This window comes from Phyllobates terribilis, unplaced genomic scaffold (genome assembly GCF_046119375.1).
Source record: "Phyllobates terribilis strain yellow unplaced genomic scaffold, ASM4611937v1 Scaffold_5__5_contigs__length_657084704, whole genome shotgun sequence".
Lineage (NCBI taxonomy): Eukaryota > Metazoa > Chordata > Amphibia > Anura > Dendrobatidae > Phyllobates > Phyllobates terribilis.
Window position 1 is genome coordinate 135312654 of NW_027362765.1, and position 17765 is coordinate 135330418.

Below are 17765 nucleotides of genomic sequence, written 5' to 3' on the forward strand. Positions count from 1 at the left end.
TTTATTGATATAGTCATAAGCAGATGACATGCGTTTTTGGTGCATTTCCGCCACGGATACACACTAAAACAGCATGTGCTTTTTTTTTTTTACCTGCGGGTTTTCTGCATCTAATTCAAGTCTATGAGGAAAATCTGCACAGAAAACTCGGCGTATCCGCAAGAGAAATTACAATATATAGAATTTCTTTGAGGAAAAAAGGAAAGGAAGTAGCGTAGTAAATTGAAAGAATAAAAACCCAATGTAGAGAATATTCTCATCTAGTGAAGTTGTGCTGTAGACTTTTGCCTACAGCACAACTTCGCTAGATGAGAATATCACAACTTTGCTTTATGAGAATATTCTCTAGATGTGCTTTTTATTCTTTTACTTTACTACGCTACTTACTTTTATGGAATTTTCTCCATACAAACACTTGTGTAAAATCCAATGGGTGCAGCCAAACTGGTATACCGTGGAGATTTCCTCCATAAGGAGTTCCAACAGAGCTTGAGAAGGTGAAAGAAACCAGATGTCAGGAGCTCCCATGGGGATGAGGGAGGGATAATAGCGCCAATGCATGAAATATAAATAAAACTGTATAAAAAATATATATAACTGTATAAAAAATACTTTTCTTTTAAAAAAAACACAACGCGTTTCGGCTGCATCCAGCCTTTCTCAGGTACTTAAAAGTTGATCATATAGTGGACTCTTTTATACATCAAGTGGGCAGGGTTATCATAAAATATTATAAAACAACATCCTGATTTTTCTAATGTGCTAAAAATAAAATACTCATATAGTTACAGTCTGGGAAAAAAAACATTATTCAGATAGAAAATGAAAAATAAAAACAGTGGCTGATGAGGCACAATAAACCACAGAAAGCAATGCTTTCTATGGTTTGTGTGGGTTATCATGCCTCATTGGCCACCATAATGAAAATGCATAAAAAACACATGTAATCCGCACATGAATATATCAATAAAGTTCTGCAAAGCCAAATGCCAGCAAGTATCAAAAACAGAGCATTTTTATTTAAAACATGACATACCAAACACAAAATAAAAACACATGTAAAAAAAACGCAAGTAACTTAATTTACCTAATAGGTGCAGAAAATCTGCAACAACAAAAACTCACCAAAAGCTCATCATGTGAACATAGCCTTAGGTTTAATCAGTAACTTCTGATGGAAGGAAGATCTTCCAAGTGCCGAAATTCACAAGGGACAATTTACTTTTGCAGAACAAGAACATGTTGTTATTGTCCTCCTGTTGTTTTGCGCGGGCCGGTGCAGTAATATTTCTGTCGGCTCCTATTTCTGGATTTTCTGGTACATTATGTAATTTTAGATTCCTTCCATCAAAATACCTCAGCAGGGAATGTGGTTTAAAGTAACCGACCACAGCCAATATCTGGTCATGCCCGCTAAAATTCCGAAACTGCAGCTTCGTCCTCATGACTATTGCATTGGGTTGAATGGTAGATGTGTAACACATCTCCCCTAAATGTCAGTCTTCACTGAACTAGCATTCTCTTCATGAACCAGGCAGAAAAAAAAACTATAGATACCACCATGATAAAGTTTAAAAGGATGTTTAACTGTTACCTCCCAATCGGCTTCAGACCCACCCTAGGTTTAGTGATGCCTCTTTGCTTGTGATCCAGTATTATGTTGACAGGCTGCAGCTGTGATATCATAACTATAGCGTAAATGACCGCTGCAGCCAATCACTGCGCTCATCGGATATTGGTAGACACTTTAATGAGCTCATTGTGGTGGGCATTTCAAGGGGCATTTTTGAGGAACGGTAATAACTATGATGAGGAGAGTGCTCCAGCTACCATACTGTGGCTGTGTGCGTTATTTGTAGAGGCAAAATAGACAATATGTCAAACTGACACTTGCAGAAATGCTTTTACCGGTGCAATAGATGCACTGACGGTCTTTAATATGGTCACCGTGGCTGTTACTATTATGGGGCATTTGTAGGGGTACAGTAGGAAAAACTATGAATGGTTTTTATGAGAACAGGGGGCACTGCACCAGACTGCCTATGATAGGAGGTATTGGTATATGAGCACTTGCCCTCTGATGGGCGCACCTACGTACATGTTAGTAATTTTATTTAGTTAGTAAGGCACAGATTATCCCCAGACACTTACTTTGAAAGTTTAATTTCGATTTGCTGTCGTATTTTCTGCCTCTCTTCATCGGTTCTCCGGGGAAAGATGTTTCTGTCCTCCAGCTCTTGTTTGCTGGGACGATTTCTCAGTTTGACTGCCAGCAGCTCCTTCTTGTATCTTCTAGGCAAAGTTCCTGAAACCGAGGAAGAAAGATTTACTTCTGAAATTTACATATAGTCTTATAAAAAAAACTATAGACAACACCTGAAAAAATCAAGGTGTAATATAATAAATCACAAACTCTGTAGAGATTCTCAATTTTTTTGAGATTTGTATTCACCAGCAAATCGATTCACCGTAAATCGCAATATTGCAACATGTCCAAGTTCCCTGAAACAACATGTCTAATACTCTGAGATCTCCTAGAACTTTATCCAACCCTTTCCAAGCTCTTTAAAGGGATTGACAGACAGTAAAATATTTTTTAGGCATGGATTAATAAATATAAAAAAAATAATAAACAGTGTAAGACTTCAGCGGTGTTGTGATTTCCGAAAAGGCTAGACAGTGCTTCCGGAACTGGCAAAGACCTCCAGAGCAACCTGTGCTGGATCCACTGGGGTGCTGGAAGGCGAGTATGCCTCCATTCATTATTTTTAATGAAATCATACTTAAAAAAATATTTTACTGTAGAACAACCTCTTTAACACAAACAGTGCCTTAGTAATGTACAGATGACCTGATACAACCCCTGGCAAAAATTAAGGAATCACCGGACTCGAAGGATGTTCAGTCAGTTGCTTAATGTTGTTGAAAAAAAGCAGATCACAGACATGGCACAAAACTAAAGTCATTTCAAATGGCAACTGTAGGGCTTTAAGAAACACTAAAAGAAATCAAGATTAAAAATGTGGTACTTGGTAAGGGTGATTTTTTTCAGACCAAGCAGAGGGAAAAAATTATGGAATCACTCAATTCTGAGGAAAAAATTATGGAATCACCCTGTAAATTTTAATTTCCAAAACTAACACCTGCATCAAATTAGATCTGCTCGTTAGTCTGCATCTAAAAAGGAGTGATCACACCTTGGAGAGCTGTTGCACCAAGTGGACTGACATGAATCATGGCTCCAACATGAGAAATGTCAATTGAAACAAAGGAGAGGATTATCAAACTCTTAAAAGAAAGTAAATCATCACGCAATGTCTCAAAAGATGTTGGTTGTTCACAGTCAGCTGTGTCTAAAATCTGGACCAAATACAAACAACATGGGAAGGTTGTTAAAGGCAAACATACTAGTAGACCAAGGAAGACATCAAAGTGTCAAGACCGGAAACTTAAAGCAATATGTCTCCAAAACAGGAAATGCACAACAAAACAAATGAGGAACGAATGGGAGGAAACTGGAGTCAATGTCTGTGACCGAACTGTAAGAAACCGCCTAAAGGAAATGGGATTTACATACAGAAAAGCTAAACATAAGCCATCATTAACACCTAAACAGAAAAAAACAAGGTTAACATGGGCTAAGGAAAAGCAATCGTGCACTGTGGATGACTGGATGAAAGTCATTCAGTGATGAATCGTGAATCTGCATTGGGCAAGGTGATGATGCTGGAACTTTTGTTTGGTGCCGTTCCAATGAGACTTATAAAGATGTCTGCATGAAGAGAACATGCAAATTTCCACAGTCATTGATGATATGGGGCTGCATGTCAGGTAAAGGCACTGGGGAGATGGCTGTCATTACATCTTCAATAAATGCCCAAGTTTACATTGATATTTTGGACAGTTTTATTATCCCATCAATTGAAAGGATGTTTGGGGATGATGACATCATTTTTCAAGATGATAATGCATCCTGCCATAGAGCAAAACTGTGAAAACATTCCTTGAAAGAAGACACATAAGGTCAACATCATGGCTTGCAAATAGTCCGGATCTCAATCCAATTGAAAATCTTTGGTGGAAGTTGAAGAAAATGGTCCATGACAAGGCTCCAACCCGCAAAGCTGATCTGGCAACAGCAATCAGAGAAAGTTGGAGCCAGATTGATGAAGAGTACTGTTTGTCACTCATTAAGTCCATGCCTCAGAGACTGCAAGCTGTTATTAAAGCCAGAGGTGGTGCAACAAAATACTAGTGATGTATTGGAGTGTTCTTTTGTGTTTTTGTTTTTCATAATTCCATAATTTTTTCCTCAGAATTGAGTGATTCCATAATTTTTTCCCTCTGCTTGGTCTGAAAAAAGTTACCCTTACTGAGTACCACATTTTTAATCTTGATTTCTTTTAGTGTTTCTTAAAGCCCTAAAGTTGCCATTTGAAATGACTTTAGTTTTGTGCCATGTCTGTGATCTGCTTTTTTTCAACAACATTAAGCAACTGAATGAACATCCTCCAAGCCCGGTGATTCCATAATTTTTGCCAGGGGTTGTAGTAACCAACAGGAACAATGATGAGGGCAGCGTTCAGCACCCGGCGCTTGGGAACAGCGCTAACTGTACACTGATTCCCAGGCGCCGGTACGTGTGCTCCTGATGCGGCACACGGTTGCCACACGTGTGACACACATGGACACACGGGACACAGATATCTCCGGTAACGTTTTTTCCAGTACCGGAAATATACGGACGTGTGAAACCGGCCTTAGACTGATTTCAGATTTTTTTTCTAGCTGCTGCTTTCTTGTGCATTCACAATGAAGAAAAAAAGTTCAATTGTAATATAAATGCAGCAGGACTGATTCCAACTGCACTATATCAATTACATTGAGTCTGTCACTGTTGCTGCTAGCACCACTGCTAAGTATCTCTCTTATTAATTGAATCTCTTTTATTCACAGAATACTACTCTCATCTTCTTCACTGCAGCAGTTGTACAATACATTACTGTCTGGAGTATTTGTTCAATGTTTTAGGGCTTTCTCATCCTATTTCTTTTGCTCTGCGATGAGCTCTGACATCCTCTCACTATCCTAAAATCGCTGTAAAATGGCTGCTGCATTCCCCACTTAGCCTTTTATAGAGGCTATGATAGCTCCTCCTGATTGGTTGCTCTATAACCTTGTGATGTGATAGCCACAAGACATTATGAGTTGCGACGGAGGTTATATGAGCCTTCTGTGGTTGATGTAATCTTCTGCAATGTATAAAATGCAAGCAGGCATTTTTTTGGTGATTTGTTCAAAACAAATTGCAAACTGTTCGAATATCTGCGAATTTCCTAAAAATATGACTCAGCACTATATCTTGACGTGTTTAGATTGTAATGTGATCCTGCAGTACTGTGTTACTCCACTACCTCTGCCCCTGTGGTTATTGACCTACAGCCAGAAGAATAGGGGGCAAAGGGTAGGGAGTAGTACTGTATATAACTGCAGAGTCTATATATACACACGACACTATCACATAAGTTACTTGCAACTGCCACAAGGGGGCGCTCACTGCATTACATATTATATAGCTCCCATTGAGGATACAAATTCTTATGCCGATCTCTCCCCCTAGTGGTAACTGCATGGATTTTTTTAATGTTTCTTTTTTAGTACTAAATTCAAGGGTTCAGATCTGAAAAATATTGTTTCGGATCAACAATATATTTTCCTCAATGCACAAGAGCAGAGCATTCTCTGTACATACACAAAGCAGACATTTAATGATAATTTTGAAGCAGCTTTGGATGTGAATGGAGTCACTAAAATATGAGATATCAGGTGGTAATTCAAATGATGCCATTCTCAATTCTCACCAGAGATAACCGAGTTGTTGAGCTCGTCCTCATCCTCATATAACAGCACACCGTCTTTATGGCTGGAATCCCTGATCAAGTTTTCTTTGTTTTCCTCGGCTTCCTTCATAGAGCCACATTTATTCTCCGAGTCTCCGTCATTCATTACTCCTTCTCGGCTCTTATCCACACTAGAGGGTCGTGATATCCGGAAATCCATCCTCTTCTTTGGAGAAGATTTCACTTCTCGACTATGAAAGCTGGAAAGAAATACAAAGAAAATGTATTTGTAATTCCACCATGGTCTTAAAAAACCTCTATCTGCTTCTTAAATTGTCAGGTTAAAGATGCACTCCAAAGCATATATGTCACGCAGGGACAGCTATGATCAGAGACTGCATTTTCTTATGGGAGCTGTTTGCCTTATTTGACATTCAATCTTCTTCTCTATCATTCATCCATGCTTTACACTGCAGCTTTGCTTGTTTGGCTTGTTGGAAGTAATTGCATGGGGAGCTAGTTGCATCATAGAAAATATAGAAGAATACTACAAGCAACATCTACAAGACAAATAACCCCGGGGATCTGATGTACATGATGCAAGTCCCTATTATAACAATCACACACCAAGGAGGGGTATAGTATATAAAACATTCAATGAATTTAAACCTGCCATTAAGGTGGGGTGTTCTTGTGGCAAAAATATTTCCACAGCATACTAATAATTTAAAGGAATAATTCAGCAATGCAAATTATTAACAGTATAGGTCATGAGAAAGAACCATGGACAACTCCTTTAAGGGAATCTCCTCCGTGCTCCTCTTTCACCAAGTCTTCCTCAGCAGTACCCACCTGTCTTGGCGATGTTTTGTAGCCAGCGCCCGATGGAGTTCCTCAATGACTCGGCTGGGGGGTAAAGGCATATGCATGGCAGGCAGATGGGGAGATCCAGTGGGGGTGGGGTTCTTCACAACCTGACTGCTACTTTCTGGGGCTTTCTGGCTGGATGGCTGGAAGAGATTGCTGTGTCCTGAGATATGGGAGCAGCCGCCAGGGGTGGAGTTCTTCATGATGCTGGAGGGTGGGGATGTGATTTCTTCCAATTCTGTAGAAAGGAAATTGAGAAATATTAGGTGGCACCAGCAAACTTTCCATGAGCAATGAGAAGCCAATCTCCTAAAATTCGATTTGGGCAAATTCGCTTCATTCTTCCAGGAGGTTCGGTCCCAATAAAATCAGTCTAAATTGAAAGTGTCCCGATTGCAGTGAAAAGACGTTTATTAAACTCTGATGTCTCTCCAGACCCTAAAGTGTAATAAACCTAAAGCATCTATTACAGTATATTCATCTATCCTTAAGGTGGCTCTACCGCATTTGCCCTGTCATCCTCTTCTTATGGGGCTGAGTCCACTATCTGTAGTGTTACATCCACTGTTCCTATATCACTGCATATTCCTGCCATGTAGGAGTTTAGAATTGGGGTCTCAGCGCCGGTAATGGTTCCCAAGTTATTGTCATCCAGGTTTTCCAGAAACAAACATATTTCACAATGTCGGCTGTGATTAGAAATATTCCACTAGCGTAAGAATAGATTACGTGAGCTCTTATAATGCAGAATATAATGCATGCTCTTATATACAGGCTGTAAGTCAGGATCAGTACAGGATAAGTAATGTAATGTACTGTATGTACACACTGACTCCTCCAGCAGAATAGTGAGTGCAGCTCTGGAGTATAATACAAGATGTAACTCAGGATCAGTACAGGATAAGTAATGTAATGTATGTACACAATGACTCCACCAGCAGAATAGTGAGTGCAGCTCTGGAGTATAATACAGGATGTAACCCAGGATCAGTACAGGATAAGTAATGTAATGTATGTACACACTGACTCCACCAGCAGAATAGTGAGTGCAGCTCTGGAGTATAATACAGGATTTAACTCAGGATCAGCACTGGATAAGTAATGTAATGTATGTACACAGGGACTCCACCAGCAGAATAGTGAGTACAGCTCTGGAGTATAATACAAGATGCAACTCAGGATCAGTACAGGATAAGTAATGTAATGTATGTACACAATGACTCCACCAGCAGAATAGTGAGTGCAGCTCTGGAGTATAATACAGGATGTAACTCATGAGCAGTGCAGGATAAGTAATGTATGTACACAGTGACTCCACCAGCAGAATAGTGAGTGCAGCTCTGGAGTATAATACAGGATGTAACTCATGAGCAGTGCAGGATAAGTAATGTATGTACACAGTGACTCCACCAGCAGAATAGTGAGTGCAGCTCTGGAGTATAATACAGGATGTAACTCAGGATCAGTACAGGATAAGTAATGTAATGTATGTACACAATGACTCCACCAGCAGAATAGTGAGTGCAGCTCTGGAGTATAATACAAGATGTAACTCAGGATCAGTACAGGAAAAGTAATGTAATGTATGTACACACTGACTCCACCAGCAGAATAGTGAGTGCAGCTCTGGAGTATAATACAGGATGTAACTCAGGATCAGTACAGGAAAAGTAATGTAATGTATGTACACGCTGACTCCACCAGCAGAATAGTGAGTGCAGCTCTGGAGTATAATACAGGATGTAACTCAGGATCAGTACAGGATAAGTAATGTAATGTATGTACACACTGACTCCACCAGCAGAATAGTGAGTGCAGCTCTGGAGCATAATACAAGATGTAACTCAGGATCAGTACAGGATAAGTAATGTAATGTATGTACACACTGACTCCACCAGCAGAATAGTGAGTGCAGCTCTGGAGTATAATACAGGATGTAACTCAGGATCAGTACTGGATAAGTAATGTAATGTATGTACACAGGGACTCCACCAGCAGAATAGTGAGTGCAGCTCTGGAGTATAATACAAGATGTAACTCAGGATCAGTACAGGATAAGTAATGTAATGTATGTACACAGTGACTCCACCAGCAGAATAGTGAGTGCAGCTCTGGAGTATAATACAGGATGTAACTCAGGATCAGCACAGGATAAGTAATGTAATGTATGTACACAGGGACTCCACCAGCAGAATAGTGAGTACAGCTCTGGAGTATAATACAAGATGTAACTCAGGATCAGTACAGGAAAAGTAATGTAATGTATGTACACGCTGACTCCACCAGCAGAATAGTGAGTGCAGCTCTGGAGTATAATACAAGATGTAACTCAGGATCAGTACAGGATAAGTAATGTAATGTATGTACACACTGACTCCACCAGCAGAATAGTGAGTGCAGCTCTGGAGTATAATACAGGATGTAACCCAGGATCAGTACAGGATAAGTAATGTAATGTATGTACACACTGACTCCTCCAGCAGAATAGTGAGTGCAGCTCTGGAGTATAATACAGGATGTAACTGAGGATCAGTACAGGATAAGTAATGTAATGTATGTACACAGGGACTCCACCAGCAGAATAGTGAGTACAGCTCTGGAGTATAATACAAGATGCAACTCAGGATCAGTACAGGATAAGTAATGTAATGTATGTACACAATGACTCCACCAGCAGAATAGTGAGTGCAGCTCTGGAGTATAATACAGGATGTAACCCAGGATCAGTACAGGATAAGTAATGTAATGTATGTACACACTGACTCCACCAGCAGAATAGTGAGTGCAGCTCTGGAGTATAATACAGGATTTAACTCAGGATCAGCACTGGATAAGTAATGTAATGTATGTACACAGGGACTCCACCAGCAGAATAGTGAGTACAGCTCTGGAGTATAATACAAGATGCAACTCAGGATCAGTACAGGATAAGTAATGTAATGTATGTACACAATGACTCCACCAGCAGAATAGTGAGTGCAGCTCTGGAGTATAATACAGGATGTAACTCATGAGCAGTGCAGGATAAGTAATGTATGTACACAGTGACTCCACCAGCAGAATAGTGAGTGCAGCTCTGGAGTATAATACAGGATGTAACTCAGGATCAGCACTGGATAAGTAATGTAATGTATGTACACAATGACTCCACCAGCAGAATAGTGAGTGCAGCTCTGGAGTATAATACAAGATGTAACTCAGGATCAGTACAGGAAAAGTAATGTAATGTATGTACACACTGACTCCACCAGCAGAATAGTGAGTGCAGCTCTGGAGTATAATACAGGATGTAACTCAGGATCAGTACAGGAAAAGTAATGTAATGTATGTACACAGTGACTGCACCAGCAGAATAGTGAGTGCAGCTCTGGAGTATAATACATGATGTAACTCAGGATCAGTACAGGATAAGTAATGTAATGTATGTACACACTGACTCCACAAGCAGAATAGTGAGTGCAGCTCTGGAGTATAATACAAGATGTAACTCAGGATCAGTACAGGATAAGTAATGTAATGTATGTACACACTGACTCCACCAGCAGAATAGTGAGTGCAGCTCTGGAGTATAATACAGGATGTAACTCAGGATCAGTACTGGATAAGTAATGTAATGTATGTACACAGGGACTCCACCAGCAGAATAGTGAGTGCAGCTCTGGAGTATAATACAAGATGTAACTCAGGATCAGTACAGGATAAGTAATGTAATGTATGTACACAGTGACTCCACCAGCAGAATAGTGAGTGCAGCTCTGGAGTATAATACAGGATGTAACTCAGGATCAGCACAGGATAAGTAATGTAATGTATGTACACAGGGACTCCACCAGCAGAATAGTGAGTACAGCTCTGGAGTATAATACAAGATGTAACTCAGGATCAGTACAGGAAAAGTAATGTAATGTATGTACACGCTGACTCCACCAGCAGAATAGTGAGTGCAGCTCTGGAGTATAATACAAGATGTAACTCAGGATCAGTACAGGATAAGTAATGTAATGTATGTACACAGTGACTCCACCAGCAGAATAGTGAGTGCAGCTCTGGAGTATAATACAGGATGTAACTCAGGATCAGCACAGGATAAGTAATGTAATGTATGTACACAGGGACTCCACCAGCAGAATAGTGAGTACAGCTCTGGAGTATAATACAAGATGTAACTCAGGATCAGTACAGGAAAAGTAATGTAATGTATGTACACGCTGACTCCACCAGCAGAATAGTGAGTGCAGCTCTGGAGTATAATACAAGATGTAACTCAGGATCAGTACAGGATAAGTAATGTAATGTATGTACACACTGACTCCACCAGCAGAATAGTGAGTGCAGCTCTGGAGTATAATACAGGATGTAACTCATGAGCAGTGCAGGATAAGTAATGTATGTACACAGTGACTCCACCAGCAGAATAGTGAGTGCAGCTCTGGAGTATAATACAGGATGTAACCCAGGATCAGTACAGGATAAGTAATGTAATGTATGTACACACTGACTCCACCAGCAGAATAGTGAGTGCAGCTCTGGAGTATAATACAGGATGTAACTCAGGATCAGCACTGGATAAGTAATGTAATGTATGTACACAGGGACTCCACCAGCAGAATAGTGAGTACAGCTCTGGAGTATAATACAAGATGCAACTCAGGATCAGTACAGGATAAGTAATGTAATGTATGTACACTGACTCCACCAGCAGATTAGTGAGTGCAGCTCTGGAGTATAATACAGGATGTAACTCATGAGCAGTGCAGGATAAGTAATGTATGTACACAGTGACTCCACCAGCAGAATAGTGAGTGCAGCTCTGGAGTATAATACAGGATGTAACCCAGGATCAGTACAGGATAAGTAATGTAATGTATGTACACACTGACTCCACCAGCAGAATAGTGAGTGTAGCTCTGGAGTATAATACAGGATGTAACTCAGGATCAGCACTGGATAAGTAATGTAATGTATGTACACAGGGACTCCACCAGCAGAATAGTGAGTACAGCTCTGGAGTATAATACAAGATGCAACTCAGGATCAGTACAGGATAAGTAATGTAATGTATGTACACAGTGACTCCACCAGCAGAATAGTGAGTGCAGCTCTGGAGTATAATACAGGATGTAACTCATGAGCAGTGCAGGATAAGTAATGTATGTACACAGTGACTCCACCAGCAGAATAGTGAGTGCAGCTCTGGAGTATAATACAGGATGTAACCCAGGATCAGTACAGGATAAGTAATGTAATGTATGTACACACTGACTCCACCAGCAGAATAGTGAGTGCAGCTCTGGAGTATAATACAGGATGTAACTCAGGATCAGCACTGGATAAGTAATGTAATGTATGTACACGCTGACTCCACCAGCAGAATAGTGAGTACAGCTCTGGAGTATAATACAAGATGCAACTCAGGATCAGTACAGGATAAGTAATGTAATGTATGTACACACTGACTCCACCAGCAGAATAGTGAGTGCAGCTCTGGAGTATAATACAAGATGTAACTCAGGATCAGTACAGGAAAAGTAATGTAATGTATGTACACACTGACTCCACCAGCAGAATAGTGAGTGCAGCTCTGGAGTATAATACAGGATGTAACTCAGGATCAGTACAGGAAAAGTAATGTAATGTATGTACACACTGACTCCACCAGCAGAATAGTGAGAGCAGCTCTGGAGTATAATACAGGATGTAACTCAGGATCAGTACAGGAAAAGTAATGTAATGTATGTACACAGGGACTCCACCAGCAGAATAGTGAGTACAGCTCTGGAGTATAATACAAGATGCAACTCAGGATCAGTACAGGATAAGTAATGTAATGTATGTACACAGTGACTCCACCAGCAGAATAGTGAGTGCAGCTCTGGAGTATAATACAGGATGTAACTCATGAGCAGTGCAGGATAAGTAATGTATGTACACAGTGACTCCACCAGCAGAATAGTGAGTGCAGCTCTGGAGTATAATACAGGATGTAACTCATGAGCAGTGCAGGATAAGTAATGTATGTACACAGTGACTCCACCAGCAGAATAGTGAGTGCAGCTCTGGAGTATAATACAGGATGTAACTCAGGATCAGTACAGGATAAGTAATGTAATGTATGTGCACACTGACTCCACCAGCAGAATAGTGAGTGCAGCTCTGGAGTATAATACAGGATGTAACTCAGGATCAGTACAGGATAAGTAATGTAATGTATGTACACAGTAACTCCACCAGCAGAATAGTGAGTGCAGCTCTGGAGTATAATACAGGATGTAACTCATGAGCAGTACAGGATAAGTAATGTATGTACACAGTGACTCCACCAGCAGAATAATGAGTGCAGCTCTGGAGTATAATAAAGGATGTAACTCAGGATCAGTACAGGATCAGTAATGTAATGTAAGTTCACAGTGACTCCATCAACAGAATGGTGAGTGCAGCTCTGGAGTATAATAAAGGATGTAACTCAGGATCAGTACAGGATCAGTAATGTAATGTACGTACACAGTGACTCCATCAGCAGAATGGTGAGTGCAGCTCTAGGGTGTAATACAGGATGTAACTCAGGATCAGTACAGGATAAGTAATGTAATGTAGGTACAAAGTGACTGCACCAGCAGAATAGTGAGTGCAGCTCTGGAGTATAATACAGGATGTAACTCAGGATCAGTACAGGATAAGTAATGTAATGTAGGTACAAAGTGACTGCACCAGCAGAATAGTGAGTGCAGCTCTGGAGTATATTACAGGATGTAACTCAGGATCAGTACAGGATAAGTAACGTGACTGCACCAGCAGAATAGTGAGTGCAGCTCTGGAGTATATTACAGGATGTAACTCAGGATCAGAACAGGATAAGTAACGTGACTGCACCAGCAGAATAGTGAGTGCAGCTCTGGAGTATATTACAGGATGTAACTCAGGATCAGTACAGGATAAGTAACGTGACTGCACCAGCAGAATAGTGAGTGCAGCTCTGGAGTATATTACAGGATGTAACTCAGGATCAGAACAGGATAAGTAACGTGACTGCACCAGCAGAATAGTGAGTGCAGCTCTGAAGTATAACACAGGATATAGCTCAGGATGAGTAAAGGATATGCAATGTATTGTACAAGATAGCTCAAATTTTTATGATGCATAAATTATAAAAAATGCATACTGTCTTCACAGAGCAGTGCATCTTCTTGACTCTGAGCCCTGTGTACCCCGTAAGTCTTAAATTCTAAACAATGTCACATGACCATTTCAGCCAATCACCAGCTGACATGAAAGGCTCAGATTGGAATATCCCTTTAATGATATGTCTGTGGTTAGCCATGATTTATACGATTGAAGTCATGTACCTGCCAAACACTGGTTCACCCATGAAGACGACTTTGGCTGTGGCATTGGAAGTAATGGCGGACTGCTGATGAGAGTCATACTTCTCTCCGGTGGAGGGGATTCTAGAGATTCGGTGAGCAGTAAGGCTTGTAAAGTTTTTTCCACCGACTCTTTCAGATCTTCCTCCAAGGTCAGCTGAGCTTTACCTGCAGATACAAGGCCCGTGATAAGAATATATAAAGTATCCAAAAATTCTACCTAGTCCTTATTTACCATCTTTATAATATTTATGGTAAGTGGTGAAGGGTCCCCCAAGTGGTAAGCTGATGGAATATCACTGCTGGCGAGTGAGCAGTGATTTGTGAGGAAAGCAAAAATCAAGTGTTTATCTTCCCCACAGCACCCCCACAGGCGAAGTGAAGCATAATGCTGATATATATGGACTCCAGAACAAGATATACTTTTTCTACATGCTTCGGCTCATACAAGGGTTCAGAACATCCCTTTAAAAAAATTAAGCAGTCAGGTGTATTCTTATTAAATGATCACAAAATATTTTCTGCTGTTTGCTATGAAAAGCTGGATGACAAATGCAAAAGCTGCCTATTTCGACATTAAGAGGTGTCTGGGACTAATACATTGAGGGCCTATCTTTAAAATAAGTAATCAATATCGTGAGAGGTCAGGGACGGGGATTGGACACATGTAGCAGATCCGCTTTAAAATTCCACTAAAAAAATTATGTGCGCCCCTAGGCTAGGTTCACATAGAGTCTCTGCTCCAAACTTGGCAAACCGTAGACTATCACGATGTGCGGGTAGCGCTCACAGAAAAGATGAGATCCAGAGGGTATAACCAAGGTATTTAATCACCAACGCGTTTCGGTGCTGGACTGGTAAAAAACAAAGTGTCAAAAGCCAAGTTGTCTCCTCCAAACTTGACATTGTCAAGTCAAAAGGCTGCAAGACATTATGTGGAAAAAAAAGACTTCAAAAACTCCTTGAAAACCGATTAAAAAAAAAAACTTCCAGAAATACAAATCTAAAAAAACCCAGCGTTTTCTGATGTGAATTCCTTTTGAAAAACTTTTATGTGACCATACCCTAAAGGATTTTTAGTTGAGACTTCTCAGTTTTCACACTGACAGCTAAATAAGAGCACAAAGGGAAAACCTGAACGTCTTCTAGCTGTCTGTAAGTCGTGGTACCTTCAGGATCCTCTCCTGTGTCCGTCTGCAGGACCTCGTCCAAAGAGCTGACATTCACTGTGGCTGCTGCAGACGTTTCTGGAAGTGTGTCTTCAGTGAGAGGTGACTGGATCAGAGGGGTTGGTGGATCTCCAGGTGAATCCATTGTGGCATCATCATCTTCTTCTAGACAGTCTTTGGGGTCAAGGTCTAAAAAAAATCATCAGATTATCATCAGATCAACCAGTATAGAGATAGCTGTGGTTGGCCTTCAGGGAGCGCCAACAACATACCCTAAATGTGGGCACAGTGGGCACCTCTAGGGCAAAACTATCTGCTCTTTCCAATGGTCTCCACTAATATGAAGCCATATGAGGATAGGCTTCATTTGCGCCACTTTTTTGTGTCTAACTTTTGGCATAATGTGGCGCTTGTTGTTCCAATATAAGCCATGCCCCTTTCCCGCAAAGCCAGGCCTCTTATCTTTTTTTTAGCCATATCCGTTTTTGAGTATAGCACAAATGGTGTTTTAAACACATGATAAATACCGAATGTATAAAGCAAGAAAACTTGACCAAAATGTGGCAAAATTTGGTCCATTTTTTGTCACAGTCAAGATCCAGACAAAATAGTGAACGTGCCCCAATGACAGTGACAAAGTGAAAAGTTGGAGACGCCAAAGTGCACTTAATTAGCCTCTGCTGCCTGAAAGGATGTTACAATGTGGTGCACTCCCTTCTCGATAAGACAGAAAAACAGGGATGACATACAGGTAGTTGTAAACATTTACACATGTCAGAATATACAGGCACATCAAGCTTAAAGGGTTTTTCCAGTTTTGGAAAACCCTTGTCCCCCGTCTGCAGTTTTCTTAAACAGACAAACAAACTGTGTTCTACCTGCCCTCCCCAGGTCCAAATGTTGAGTCTCTGCCGCTGCTCCCGGTGTCTGTTGTTGACTGCACTGCTCACATCATGTCAACAGCGCTGCAGCCAATCATTGGGCTTATGCCTTCATCTCGGGAAGAGACGTTAAGCTCACTTATTGCCTGCAGGGCTGTCGAAGTGACGTGAGCACTGCAGACAATAACAGACACTGAAACCGAAAAACACCTTTACATTTTCTTCTATGATAGTTCATTTCTTACCCAGCAAGCATAGTTACTACTATGCTCTCAGATAAGACTCTGGTGAAGTCATCTAGTCATTGCCGAGTTTCCTCTTATCTGCATGTAAGCACAGTCCTCCTCCACAAGTGTCTGCAGCTGAGACCTTGGTTCCTCATATATAGGAGCTATGGCCACTCTACTACCTGCTCCCTCATATATAGGAGCTATGGCCACTCTACTACCTGCTCCCTCATATATAGGAGCTATGGCCGCTCTCCTACCTGCTACCTCATATATAGGAGCTATGGCCACTCTACTACCTGCTCCCTCATATATAGGAGCTATGGCCACTCTCCTACCTGCTCCCTCATATATAGGAGCTATGGCCGCTCTCTTACCTGCTACCTCATATATAGGAGCTATGGCCACTCTACTACCTGCTCCCTCATATATAGGAGCTATGGCCGCTCTCCTACCTGCTCCCTCATCTATAGAAGCTATGGCCACTCTACTACCTGCTCCCTCATCTATAGAAGCTATGGCCACTCTACTACCTGCTCCCTCATATATAGGAGCTATGGCCGCTCTCTTACCAGCTCCCTCATATATAGGAGCTATGGCCGCTCTCTTACCTGCTACCTCATATATAGGAGCTATGGCCACTCTACTACCTGCTCCCTCATATATAGAAGCTATGGCCGCTCTCCTACCTGCTCCCTCATATATAGAAGCTATGGAAACCCCTACCTGCTCCCTCATATATAGGAGCTATGGCTGCTCTCCTACCTGCTCCCTCATCTATAGAAGCTATGGCCACTCTACTACCTGCTCCCTCATATATAGGAGCTATGGCTGCTCTCCTACCTGCTCCCTCATCTATAGAAGCTATGGCCACTCTACTACCTGCTCCCTCATATATAGGAGCTATGGCTGCTCTCCTACCTGCTCCCTCATCTATAGAAGCTATGGCCACTCTACTACCTGCTCCCTCATATATAGGACCTATGGCCGCTCTCCTACCTGCTCCCTCATATATAGATGCTGTGGCCGCTCTCTTACCTGCTCCTTCATATATAGAAGCTATGGCCGCTCTCCTACCTGCTCCCTCATATATAGATGCTATGGCCGATCTCCTACCAGCTACCTCATATATAGAAGCCATGGCCGCTCTCCTACCTGCTCCCTCATATATAGGAGCTATGGCCCCTCTCCTACCTGCTCCCTCACATATAGGAGCTATGGCCGCTCTCCTACCTGCTCCCTCATATACAGGAGCTATGGCCGCTCTCTTACCTGCTCCCTCATATATAGGAGCTATGTCTGCTCTCCTACCAGCTCCCTCATATATAGGAGCTATGGCCGCTCTCACAACCTGCTCCCTCATATATAGGAGCTATGGCTGCTCTCCTATCTGCTTCCTCATATATAGGAGATATGGCCG

At 41.4% G+C, this 17765-nt stretch overlaps 1 protein-coding gene across 2 annotated transcripts in view; it reads right to left on the reverse strand.

Moving 5' to 3' along the window:
* Positions 1 to 17765, reverse strand: part of PHACTR3 (phosphatase and actin regulator 3) — a 193438-nt gene that overhangs the window by 100658 nt on the left and 75015 nt on the right. For both annotated transcript variants that reach the window (XM_073681049.1, XM_073681050.1), the window contains exons 4-8: positions 15238 to 15426; positions 14051 to 14236; positions 6693 to 6945; positions 5862 to 6100; positions 2152 to 2305 (exon numbers count right to left, since the gene is read on the reverse strand). In XM_073681049.1, the coding sequence (XP_073537150.1) occupies positions 2152 to 2305; positions 5862 to 6100; positions 6693 to 6945; positions 14051 to 14236; positions 15238 to 15426 (1021 nt within the window). The remainder of the gene's footprint in view (positions 1 to 2151; positions 2306 to 5861; positions 6101 to 6692; positions 6946 to 14050; positions 14237 to 15237; positions 15427 to 17765) is intronic.